General features: G+C 40.4%; 1 protein-coding gene across 2 annotated transcripts in view; it reads right to left on the bottom strand.

Moving 5' to 3' along the window:
• Positions 1 to 2593: 2593 nt before the first annotated feature.
• sbf2 (SET binding factor 2) overlaps positions 2594 to 13019 on the bottom strand; it is a 128446-nt gene continuing 118020 nt past the window's right edge. For both annotated transcript variants that reach the window (XM_052560583.1, XM_052560582.1), the window contains 11 exons: positions 12592 to 12768; positions 12070 to 12171; positions 8430 to 8615; positions 7133 to 7259; positions 6655 to 6782; positions 5578 to 5802; positions 5004 to 5111; positions 4541 to 4731; positions 4367 to 4454; positions 4151 to 4282; positions 2594 to 3853 (listed from right to left, as the gene is read on the bottom strand). In XM_052560583.1, coding sequence (XP_052416543.1) covers positions 3755 to 3853; positions 4151 to 4282; positions 4367 to 4454; positions 4541 to 4731; positions 5004 to 5111; positions 5578 to 5802; positions 6655 to 6782; positions 7133 to 7259; positions 8430 to 8615; positions 12070 to 12171; positions 12592 to 12768 — 1563 coding nt within the window. In that variant the 3' untranslated portion in view covers positions 2594 to 3754. The remainder of the gene's footprint in view (positions 3854 to 4150; positions 4283 to 4366; positions 4455 to 4540; positions 4732 to 5003; positions 5112 to 5577; positions 5803 to 6654; positions 6783 to 7132; positions 7260 to 8429; positions 8616 to 12069; positions 12172 to 12591; positions 12769 to 13019) is intronic.

Here is a 13019-nt window from a genome sequence, read left to right as displayed (position 1 = left end):
TGACATGACGGCATTGAGCGTATAATGTGATGTTGATTCTTTTTTGGTAACAGGAAGTGGAATGACGTGACCTATCTTTAGGACAGGTGTGCCCTGCACGCCAGTGCCACCTGCATTCAGCCTACATGTAATCCCCATTCTTCATGCTTTTGCCACATTTGCATTGTTCCCATTGCTGATTTGTGAGCAGTCGTTTAGACAAGAACATCTGTCATGTGTGGCGGCTGCCAACAAGAATCTGAAGTATGTCAGACAGTCGGATGTGCTCTGAAATTCAAGTTAAACTATGACCAGCCAGTATTAGCGCCCGGAATAAACAACGACCGCTTATGATAAATCTACATAAAACCCTGAAAGATTAAACAGTTTATTGTGTAATCAAATAAATAAAATGTTGATCTTTTTTATGGCAAAGGATGTTTAATATTTATATGAGCTCACAAATCTTAAATCTGCATGGAAAGAGGTCACATTTAAACCATTTATGAAAAGGAACTGTTATGACTTCAGTCAACAGATTCATAAGTCTCCTGTGAACTGCAATTCCTCCAGAGCATCGCATTTGTCCCATTCTAATCATTCTGGAGGGATTCCCTCTTCCGCTGCTTTGCTCTCTCTAATCCTCCACTCCAGGAGGCATCTATATTTGGAGAAAATTGTCAGAGCCCCAGTCCAGATGTTTTGCTAGGCCGACACCTGCTCTCAATACAAGTCAGCAGGGAACAACTAGCCCACATCATGCACGTCCCCAATGCTCTTGCAAACCTCGGTCCCATCAGGTTTTTTTTTTTTCTAGGAGCGCTGCAGAGTCTCGCCTCAAAGGCGCCTGTGGCCTCTTTTACTTATACATTACCACAAATGAGACCACTTGGCTGTGATCGTTAGATGAGACACGTTAGGTGTATCCAACAAAGATTTGTAGATGTTTCATCTTACTGTTTATTAAGTGAGATATCCTTTTCAAAACCCCAGAAGAAAGACGAGACTTCTTGTTTCCCTGTTTTTTTTCTGAGTGGAAGGCATGTATTACATATGAATTGGCTGAATCACACAGTGTATCAAATTAAACAAGCTGACATGTTGAGGGCAAAGCCAAATGATGACACACTTGAACTGCCCTGGCCTCTACAGTGACATTTCTGTCTACTGAGGTCTGAAGAGTGAAGCAATTATCGCCACTTAGCATTTCTTTCAAATTAAAATTTGTGCTGAATTTGTTTAGCAAAGATTGAGTAGCAGTGGTTTATTAAAGATTAATATTATGTTTTTTGGATACACTGGTCTCTTCTGGGATGTCCTGTGATGAATGTAATTTCCTATTGGCCTCATTTATGAAACATGAGCAGAATGAATTTGTGCAAATATTTCTTAAAATTATTCTTATGTAATGTCTCATTCAGCTCAGCGCAATAATTTATTTAAGAACATTTGAATGATCTCCACAGAATTGGAACATTTTATACAGAGAGAAACATAGGTATGCATGAATTTTCATTTTATACCGTTACACCCAGACTGGCTTAAATAGCTTTTAAAGAGCTTTAGGTTGAATTAATGGATTAAGACATGTTTATGCAACTTGCATGAGGATTATACAGCATTTCAAGGTGCTTGATGACAATTGCTAGTGAGAGCTGCAGAGGAACAAAATGTATGTCCTCTATTTTCAAGTCTATGTATGGTCCAGGCAGTAAAATGACTTTGACAGTGTAAACCAGAATTACATTTTGGTACATCAGGGCAAGCCAGATAAAACCCAGTTTGGTCAGCACATTTGCAAGCATGCAGCCCTGTCTCATGGCACTTAAGCTTGCTTGCATTACTGTGGCTGTGACTATCCACAGCACTCAAGGGGCTGCTAGAGTTACTTCCACGTGTCAGGTCTGTTTAACCTAGGGTGATGTTATTAGCGTGGTTGAATAAAAGCATACTGACAGTTGAGGAGTGAGTGCTGTTTTTACTGAACTGCGGCTCTGCCATCGCAGCTGTTGACCTGAAATAAAAAAGTTTACTCTAATGGCCACTATGGAACCCGTTATGCAGTGCTAAGAATAAATGGCAGGGCTCAATTTAAAGATGCGTGAGATTTAGTCTCAGCCTCAGACGTCACACACCCATTAACTGTTGGCCATCTGGACTATTGATGCATTTTATGCTGTCAGTCTTTATGAATAGATTCTATTACACTCAACATCACGCAACAGAATGCTAGAATGCAATAGAAAACGTTTATTTTTAATATTCTTTCTTGTCACATTGCTCATGTCACATGCATTGTCCAAAGTGGGTGACTAGTTTGTTTTCTGTGTGACAATCTGCAAAGCCAACTTTCTATGCATGTCAATTACCCTTTACAGATTACAAGTTCTATCAAAATCTAAATGTTATAAACTATAGAGTTTTCTTCTGACCCAATTTAAAAACCAATATTGCTGAAATGTCTGCTGAAATTAAAATGTTGTTTTGAGGATTTTTACACTTCAGCGTATTAAATTTTGCTTTTGCATTCTTACATACTTTCATAACATACTTTATAGGACAGGTCTTATTGTTCATGCAGAATTTAGGATATATAGTCATGCAGTCACACAAATTGTAATTAATTGTTTCTAGATTTATTTCAAATAACAGCAAAACCCAAAACAAAATGTAACCAAAAACAGTAAACAAACCAGAAACATTAGTGGCACCACAAAGTATTGTACATACAGTAACATCATTTTAGGTTCAGTAACAGACGTCTTGCCTGATATTTTTTCGTGTTTCTTAAAACTTTACAGATATGCTATCAAAACAAATGGATAAAACTTTAGTGCCTCAAAAAGCCATCAACATCACATATAAGCACACAGAGAATGGAGTAATATAGTGTTCTTCCCTTCATTTCAAACTAACGGATGACTGATAACCATCTCAGGCAGGAAGTGCTTTGCTTGGTCAGTATTTGTCTGTAATTAAGTATAAATATGAGTGTTTATTTCAAGTTAGAATAAATGATTAGAAAAACATATCTAACAGCATATTCAGCAGAATATAAAAAGCTGGAATTGTAATGTATGTATACAAGACTCTCCATTCAACAAAAACACACAGGTGACACTTTTAATGCTTAAAAAATAATTTACAGAACAACAACTCTGTTACGCATGAGTATAACATTCATACTGGAAAAAAAAAAAGTTTTTGCAAATATATATAAAAATACTTTGCACACTAGAGCATAATGTTGTCTGCTCCAAGCTTTCATGTGTCGTTAAAACATAATGCATTTAGCCTAGTTGTTCTAGTCATTAAAAATCTGTTTTGTACGGAGTGCATATCAATAAGTGCAAATTATTTGCCTTTTACACACTGTGCATCTTTCTAAACATTTGTCAGAATTTGGTGCTTGTTTTGCTTTTTAACAGCAGCAACAGTATTTTTATTTTGCAGAACACACCTGTTGTCACTACTATTTTGACCCGAGTTTAAGATTAGTGCTATTGCTTTGTCTTGGTTGCGTGTAGCAGTTTGTTCAGCAAATATCATAGTAGTGCATTGCATCATATCACCAATCACCTGAAACAGAAACTCAGGATCAAGTTTTTGAGAGCAGGTAGTGGGACGCAGGAAATTCAGGGCAGTGTTTTTGTACGTCACTGTTCAGGAGCAGTTTCAACAGGCACTGAAGGCTTTACTATGGTCCTACTAATTGCACAGTGGGTCTCCCTGCAGTGAGAGGTGGTGCTAATGAGTCATGTAGAAGAAAAAGGCTTCATGCATCTGAGATGCAGCTTTGGATCTTATCAATCCATAGCTGGGCATTCTGAGCATCTCCTGCACAGAAGTTGTACACTCGTTTAGTGGTCTTCAGCTGCAGGGGCAAAGAAAAAGAGAGAAGAGATTTTAATTGATTTTTGGTTGAGATTGAGATTGGTCATATTAACAGCATGTTTACAATGCTGGATTACAGGATCAACTAAATGCTGAATTCTGAAATGTGATGCTCAATAAAGCGAACTATGATTAGTGGTCAGATGGCCTCTTGAGTGGTTCTTGGCCAGCCAATGCTGCGATGAAGTCAAAACCATCTGCCGTCAATCTGAAGGTCTGGCAACGCAGGACTAGGTGCATCTAAATGTCTTGGCTCAGGCACTGGTGGAATACTTACATCAAAGAAAGCCTTTTCACTGATGTGTTTGGGGGCTCCTATAGTTGGTGTGGCAATCAGGACAGATTCCACTTCAGCCAGGTCAATATAGCCACGACAGCTTGTGTCCACATCCGTCTCATAATACCTCAGCTATAGGGTGTGTCAAAATGCATGACAAATAAATGAATAAGTTAAGGTAGACACCAAAATACAAAACATTTATAAACGACTCACCTGATGTTTTGTGACATCAAGAACAAACCACCTAGCTTTCCAAGCTTTAAGTAATGCCCCTCGCTTGTACAAGATTCCCTCAAATGATCTGTATAAACAAAGATTTGATGGCTTGTTTGCTTTCTCTATGAAGTTAGATTATGCAGTATCAAAAGTGTTGTCTGTCATTGTTACCTATTGTCTTCATTCTTTGGGGTAAACTGATTATAGAGCGTGGCTGCCCTGCGATTAACCCCGTTGACTGCAGTGGGGCTGCTGTCCTCTCCGAGGCTGCTGTCAGGTAGTTGCAACATGGAGTGTCGCTGATAGGCCTGCAGGTTGGAGGTGGGGACCAAACCAGAGATGGACACTGACTGTTTCCGCAGCTATGAGATTAAAAGGGCAAGAGATGAGGCCAGTATATCTGGAGAAGACACTTTGCTACTTGCTGTCAACAAACAAAGATGTTTCTTTGGTGCTTTCTAAAGCCTTTATACCATTGCATCCCCAAGCCATAAATAAGCAGCTTTGTTTCTACTGCTTAAAGCTACAGTTCTTGATGGTGATGTGATATTGGGTTTCTATTAAAAAATGGCAGCTGAAGCTACATTTGTGAGGCAAAGTGGAACTAAAATAGCTGGACAGAAGCAGCACTCACATTGCCCTCCTGTTTGAGGTCTTCCTGGATGCTGTCTCGCACCCTCTCCAGCGTGAGGTGCCAGGGCTCAGACTGCTGGCCCAGTTCTCCCTCCAGCCTCTCAATGTCCTGTAACCACACAAATCCATGTTAAGGCTTTGATTTACCGGTGCCTTTGATCAACCAGGAAATCTTTGGATTATGTTTTGATATTTTTGTCCTACCAAGCAAGCAGCAAAATGTTTTTTGATGGTTGTTTGCTTTATAGTAGCTACTAGCTAGTATAATTTCTGATATTCACAGATAACATAAAAAATGGAGATACAGATTGTGCTTTGATAATTTTAGAAACACTGAATATTGCACACATCCACAAGAAAATTCATGAAAAAGCATAGTGTGAAAAATACAAGATATGTCCTGAATTTTTTCAGCTGCGTGATGCAAGCAGAGGAAACAACTACTCACTCTTCTGATAGACGCATCTCTTCACACCTAGGATCAGCTGCAATTTTACTGCATCATGTAACATTTCATTTTGATCATGGGAGGATACGGACTTGGTGAGAAACTATTAAAAGACATATGGACTCACAGCCAAGAGTTTGGTGATGGCATCAGGCTGGGCACGGCTGACGCTGCTGTAACACGGCCAGACGATCCTCCTCTTGGTGGTGGCAATGGTGTCTGACTCTTCTGTGCTCTGTGAGCGCACCACGAGCATACACCAGTCATAAGACGGGCCTGTGGACAGTGTCTCCCCAGTGTAGAACTCCCATGTGGTCAGATTGGGGATCGAAATCAGCGGTTTCAACACCGCCTAAAGGGGAAAAAAACCCAGAAAAAATTCAGAACCAGAGAAAGCCACCATGATAATGTCGTATGCTCTTAAAAAGCTGACATATCAGAAGAGCTTGTTTCCAAAATGTTTAGTAAATATCCAGTCTCCTTTACTGAACAGTGTGGAAAATGTAAATATACATAAGCACGTTTGAAAGACTGAAAACATATGAAAAAGATAAAACGTATGGAATTAAAAAACGTATGGAATTAAGTAGTTGCATGCTTCATTTTCTTTGTTGATTAGATTATTTCAGCTCTAGCACTCTTATAGTACTTTTTACTTTTTTCAGACCTTTTTTTTAGCATCATGGTTGTTCTTTTCCCAACCTTAAAATCTCACAGTCTAAAGATTACAACGTGTGACCCTCTCTCCAGTGTTTTGGTTGTTACAAAGGTATGGGAAGGAAGAAACAGCCCACAGGGCCCTTTGCTCTCACTAAACTTCATAAAAACTCTCATAAAACCTGTTTTTGTTGGGCTATGGGTGACTCGCTGAACTTACTCACTCATTTTGAAACAGTGTCAGGGGATGACTGCCAGTAAAAACAACTTTCACTCAAGCCTGGATTTGAGGATAGCACACTTTCCCACTCAAGCTTTGTTTTTTATGACTGTCACCACCTGATTCACATGTAACAAGACTGCTTTCTAAAATCGAAGAGGCTGTTTTGCAATTGTGGGGAACTATTCTTCACTGTGAATAGGATCTGGCAAAAGACGCCAGCATGTTTGGGACTGGTAGTCAACATAACCTCTAAGCAGAGTGCTCTAGGGTAAAGGCCATTAAAGCTGTCTGGTACCTCTGTACACACTCAGATAAACTCTTTACCTCCGCCTCTGAGGGACTGTACAGGTAGTTGAAGAAGAGAGGGCTCTTGCGGTGCATTCGGTTGATACACTCCCAGATACAGATTCCCCTCTTGGACTGCTTTTCTCCTTTGTCCTCAAACAATGTGCCTTTAGTGAGGAGACACAAAGAAGAACTTGTGAATTACATATATCTCAGAGTAATGTGATAAGGTGTGAAACAAAATATCAGAAGCCAAGTCTGATAAGATTAGCAGCACTTAAAAAAGTGCTTCCAAAGGTCATCTAGGGCTGCTACAGGTAGGTACAACTTTTCTGAGCAAGACTGCACGTGTCTGTTGTAATACAATACAGGCATTCAAATCCATGTTTATTTGAAGAACACAGCTGAAAAACATTTGCACAATAACGTAATTATGGCAAAACAAAAAGACAAATACTGTTTTGTGGTGGAATGTGTTTCTTCTTAAAGAATGACATGAAGAGTTGTGCATACACACCGTGCTCCAGGCGCTCGTAGTCCGAATCCAGAAGGAAGTTTTTGAAGCGATTGGAGATGTAGTGGTATGCCAGAAACTTCAGATAGTATTGATTAAACTCAAACTCAAGGGGGTACTGGTTATGAACCTGGAATAAGAAAGACAATGCGTCACACTGGAGAAGCTGTTTGGCCTCATTTCATGGCCACAGCAATTCAACAAATATGAATAGAACACCATTGAGACCGCAGTTCAAGAAAATTATTAGTCAACGCCCAGGAAATTATTAGTTGAAGGGAATTTAAAAATACAAAAAATAGAGCAGCAGGAGGGACATAATGTGGTAATGTATAGCCAACAGGAACCAGACAGAAGAGCTTGCAAAGTTCTCACACTCCAGGCCACCTGGACTTCCTGGCAAAAACAACAGCTGCCTCTAAGATGAGACACTTCTATTTTCAGATGCTTTCACTATATTTCTGTGGTCTGTGACATTGCAGAACCTCCGCTGGGTCATTCAAATGCTCTACGCCTTGATTTCATCACATATTCCTAAAAACAATACATGTCTGTAAATGGATGGGAGTGGTGCACATTGTCTCTGGAGGGAGAACAACTCTTCATGCCCTTTACTTAATGTAGCACAGACTGAACAGAAACCCCAAAATTGCAGTTTTCCACTGGTTGTGCTAAACTTGCCGATGTTGGGAGGTGATGGCGAAACACTCCAGCCAGGGCAATGCTGGCCACAGGCTAAACACCATCTGTGTGCGAACATTTCAAAGGAGGTTGGGGGTAGGTAGATGTGCCGAAGGAGCAGCTCTGTCTAAATTACTTGCCCACCATGGGGATTGCAAAAGGAAAGCTAGAGCATGCATTCTGACAGCTGAGTCTTTCTCATCCTCCTCCTTCTGGCTGGATGATGCAGGAATGCTGTGAGCTCATGGACGAAGCACGGTGGGAACAAGAGAGGGGTGGTGTGAGAGACAGAGACTGGGAGTTATGAAGTGATTCTGGGCAGTGTGTGAAAAAGAGAGATGGAGCAATTGGTTATTTGTTATTTAGCAGACACTTATCCAAAATGAACATGGACAGTCCCATTTGGGGCAGCCTGGGGTTAAGGTATCTTGCTTATTATGCACAATGGTCATGGGTTTCAGGAGTCTTTCCATCTGTGGCTTGAACCTACAGCCTTTGGGTTTCCAGCCCAGATCTTTAACAACTACGACTCCATCACCCCAGATCATGCAAAAACATCAGAAGATTGCTGGTTCAAAAAACTTATAAAACTTATAGACTGCTTATATAGCCAACTTGCCTGATGTACACAGTCAAGAAACTGGAGGAAGATGGGAGTGAAGCCGCTGCCCTGGCTGCTGGGGGTCAGGGTGCCACGTTGGCTGAATTTGTGGCCAAAAGACAGCCACTCTTTCTCCAAAAGCACCTGAAAGCCCTCTAAGGTCCTGTAAAATGGATCACTGAGCACCTGCACAAGGGAAACCACCTACAGAAACAACATAGAGGAAGAGAGGAATGTAATGAGTAACAAACACGGGCCAATACTTGAGAAGTACACAGTGTAAGTAAATGCTGGCACCATTGGATTTTACCCTTGCTGATTGCAATGGGTGTATCAGTCACAACTTTTGTTCATCTTAGGAACACAAATTAAGATATTTTTTATTTTAAAAAAAACAAGCGCTTTCTGACCCTGCATAGACAGCAACACAACTACCACGTTGAAGGCCCAGAAAGGTAGCGATGACATTGATAAATGTCATCTTGGTTTAAAGACTCATCCGAAAGATGGTGCTTTTTGTCAGTAATTGCCGCGTTTCCACCGAAATTACCCGGAACATTTGTACCAGGAACTTTTTTTCCCAGGAACTTTTTTCCCCCCAGACCTGTTGCTTTCTGCGTTTCCACCGCGGTGTAAAGTACCGGGTAGATTAGGCAAATAGACTGGTGACGTAGGTCTGCGCGCGTTTCTCAATACAAAGTACCGCTGATAAAAAAAAAATTAAAAAAAGTACGCTGATTTTGGACGTGCATCCTCGGTAGTTGGTTCAGACTTTGTGCATTCGTCTCAGGAGTGTGATGTCCGCGACGACGCAAGTCCGGTAAATCTATAAACAGCAGCGTACTTGATAACTTCAGTCTGCTCGTCATGGCTACTGCAATTTTCCTTACTGTATATTTACAATAAAACGAAATATGATATCAAATACCACTGCCTCCTTTCGTTTTCATTTAAGCATAATAACAGCTGCAGAAATGTACTTAGTTCAGGGAAATGTGTATATGCAGCCATTACAATGAAACGAAATATTATATAAATTTGCCTTTTTTATTTTCATTTTAACATATAGATAAATTGAATACAGACCAAAGAAAACCTGTTAGATTTACCCCGCAGCTGAATTATATTTTATGTTTAACCACTAAAGACACATCAGAGCCAGCGGCACATATCAGAAGGTCTATCCAAGGTGAGGCTGCTTCTCGGCGGATACATGAGGACTGAGCTCCCGCTGATCGAGTGGAGCTCACCGTCTACGAGATCGGCGAAACACATTTTTTAAATAGGCATGATCTTTATAAATAAACCATAGATTTGAGTTTTAAACAACTACTTCTCGCCTGAAATACTTTTAAAATTACATTTCATGACACAATAACAGTAATATTTGAAAATTATCCGAATAAATGGTGGTTGAATTCAACCAATGCTGCGTGAACTCAGATTGCTTTGGCTACTGCAATTTTCCCCTCAGTATATTTACAATAAAACGAAATAGGATATAAAATACCACTGCCTCCTTTCATTTTCATTTAAACATAATAACAGCTGTAGAAATGTACTTAGTTCAGGGATTATTGTAACGTTATATACAGCCATTACAATGAAAGAAATATTATATAGACTTGCCTTTTTATTTTCATTTTAACATATAGATAAATTGAATACAGACCAGAGAAAACCTGTTAGATTTACCCCGCAGCTGAATTATATTTTATGTTTAACCACTAAAGACACATCAGAGCCAGCGGCACATATCAGAAGGTCTATCCCAGGAGAGGCTGCTCTCTGCGGATACATGAGGACTGAGCTCCCGCTGATCGAGTGGAGCTCACCGTCTACGAGATCGGCGAAACACATTTTTAAATAGGCGCTGTCTTTATAAATAAACAACAGATTTGAGTTTCAAACAACTACATTCTCGCCTGAAATACTTTTAAAATTACATTTCATGACACAATAACAGTAATATTTTGAAAATGTTGATCCGAATAAATGGTGGTTGAACTCAACCAATGCTGCGTGAACTCAACCAATCAGAATGTTTAGCGCCAAAGTCCCGCCCCCGAAAGTTCCTGAACTTTAAAAAAGTACCACCTCGCCAGCAGGGACTTTCTGGGGGGCATTTTTTTACCCGGAACTTTTATTTAGTTCCTGGTTCCTGCGGTGGAAACACACCAAGTACCGGACCAAGTCCCTAGTTCCTGGGTAAAGTTCCTGCGGTGGAAACGCGGCTATAGAGTCCCCATCACTACACTGTGATGCTAGGACCCACACAGACCACAAGGTGAGCACCCCTGCTGTTCTCACTTACACCTCTTCCAGCAGCAACCTAGTTTTCCCAGGAGGTCTCCCATTCAGGTACTGACCAGCTCAACCCTGCTTAGCTTCAGTGGGCACCCAGTCTTGGGCTGCAGGGTGATATGGCTGCTGGCCTTGTTTACAAGCAGAGGAAGACACACACTGAACATAAAACAATCTTTGTAACATGTCTGAAGATTTCGACAGAGAGGATGACTTGCAAATTTTTGCCTAGCCCTACTTGAACCAGAATATAGAGACAATGAACTAAGGAGATGGCCATTATGCGCAAGAAGAGTAGCTCCTGCTTCTGCAGCACCACACGCATGTGTCATGGGTACTCTCGTGAACACGCATCGAAGACCAACATGGACGAGAAAAAAATTGTTAGTATGTTTTTTTTTTTTCTTTCTGATTTTTTAGTTTTTTTAATAGCTTCATTAGATTATGGTTCAACCACTGATGTAACATGAACTATTTTAACATGTCCTTACTACCTTTCTGGTCCTTGATCGTGGTAGTACCCTTGCTGTCTGCAGGGTCAGAAAGCTCTCAGATTTCATTGGAAATATCTTAATTTGTGTTCTGTAGATGAATGAAGGTCTTACTGGTTTGTGGTTTGGAATGACATGGGGGTGAGTAATTAATGAGCAATTTTACGAAGCAATAAGCAATATCACAACACTTTCCAAGACTGAAAGCATGGCCATGTGACAACAATGTGATTCTCTTCTCTCCTACAAAGCCAGACATATGGAGCCTATTTAGATGAGTACATCACATCAGGCCTACAGAGAGAATGGCAAAATTATCAAGAAGCAGGGAAATTAACAAGAATAGACTTGTTCAGACACGTGCATGATTCTGACCACAGCTACATTTAACAACCCCAGTTGACACTCAGTTGAACACAATTCTGTTTCTAATGACAGTTAACTGATCAAGAGGGGATGGAAAATCTGAGCTGGGACCGCAAAAATGTCTCTGCTGCAACAGCATAACAGAATTAAAGTTTCAATTCAAAATAGACATTAAACAACAACTTTAATGTGCAAAGATGACTGTTAGGCATTTGTATGTTGACATTCCCATTACTGTTTTTACTGACTGACACATGAACTTTTGGTTCAACCATTGGCCGAAGTTTGGAGTGCAACTACAAACAGTTTTTAAGGAAACTAGTTATCATTATTTTTTGAACAATGAATTATGATTGAATGTGCATTGGGAATCCTGTTTCAAAATTGGAGAATCATATTTGAATCCTATAATAGGCAAAGACAAGGCTCTAAAACAAGCATCTAATAGGCAGAAGCAATTGTCACATGCTATTGCACACGTGTGAGACGATGCTCACCTGAGTGGTAATGTCCCAGCCATCCTCAAGACTAACCAGTACAGATGATCCACTGTCCAGCAACTCCACCACAACCAGAGCCAGCTGCAGAAGCTTGTGTAGCTGATGAACACACAGATACAGAGTACAAAACAACATTCTGTGTTTAGCAATTCCTGTGAATTTATTTTAACACTGCTGTGCACACTGCTGACTAAGAGCTGTGAGAGTGTCTTGGCAGAGATCCTTACAGATAATATTGTTTTAGTGTGTTAGACACAGAGGGGACCACCAGGCCAATGGGTTTTAGTGAGTGAGTGAGGTTTAGAGTGGTAAACAACTTTGTTTTGCTTTAATTGTGTCATGCAGTTTTCCCATCTTTGTGTTGTATAGTTTCCTCATGGGTGACTAGTTTTCAGGAAAGAAAAACAAGGTCAAAGTCACACAGACCAACCTGTTTTCTGGTTTTCTTAAGATATAGGCCACTGTGAGTCACAATAAGAGGAAGGTGCAGGCGTATGTGTGTTCAGAGGTCATGCTAACCTGTAACATCCATTCGCTCTCCTCCAGAGCCTTAAGGAACGAGTCGTCTGTGTCTGAGGACATGGAACTGGGTGCACATGCTCTTAGAAGCTTCTTGAAGGAGCCCTTCACCTGCCTTGTATCCGTAAACTCTACTGGCACCACTTCACAGTTCAGCGCTGAGTCCAGTCTTAAGCCCTGTCATGGAAAAGCATTTAGCACAAACCTTTAATTTGCTTTCGTTTTATTTCTGGAAATAACAGAACACATAGAAACAAACATTTGGATTATGCCTCTGGGTAGAACATTGTGTAGAAGTTTTGCTTACTTCCAGACCTGAGTCACAAATTTCTATTTCAATAAGCTTTTATTATATTCTATCCAAGACTATAAATTTGAGCAGACCAACTATTAAATTTCCACTTCACAGGCAACAACAAAAATTCAAA

The sequence above is a fragment of the Carassius gibelio genome, chromosome B7 (assembly GCF_023724105.1).
Source record: "Carassius gibelio isolate Cgi1373 ecotype wild population from Czech Republic chromosome B7, carGib1.2-hapl.c, whole genome shotgun sequence".
Taxonomy (NCBI): Eukaryota; Metazoa; Chordata; class Actinopteri; order Cypriniformes; family Cyprinidae; genus Carassius; species Carassius gibelio.
Note: the sequence above shows the minus strand (reverse complement) of the source record. Positions and strands in the feature narration are given on the sequence as shown.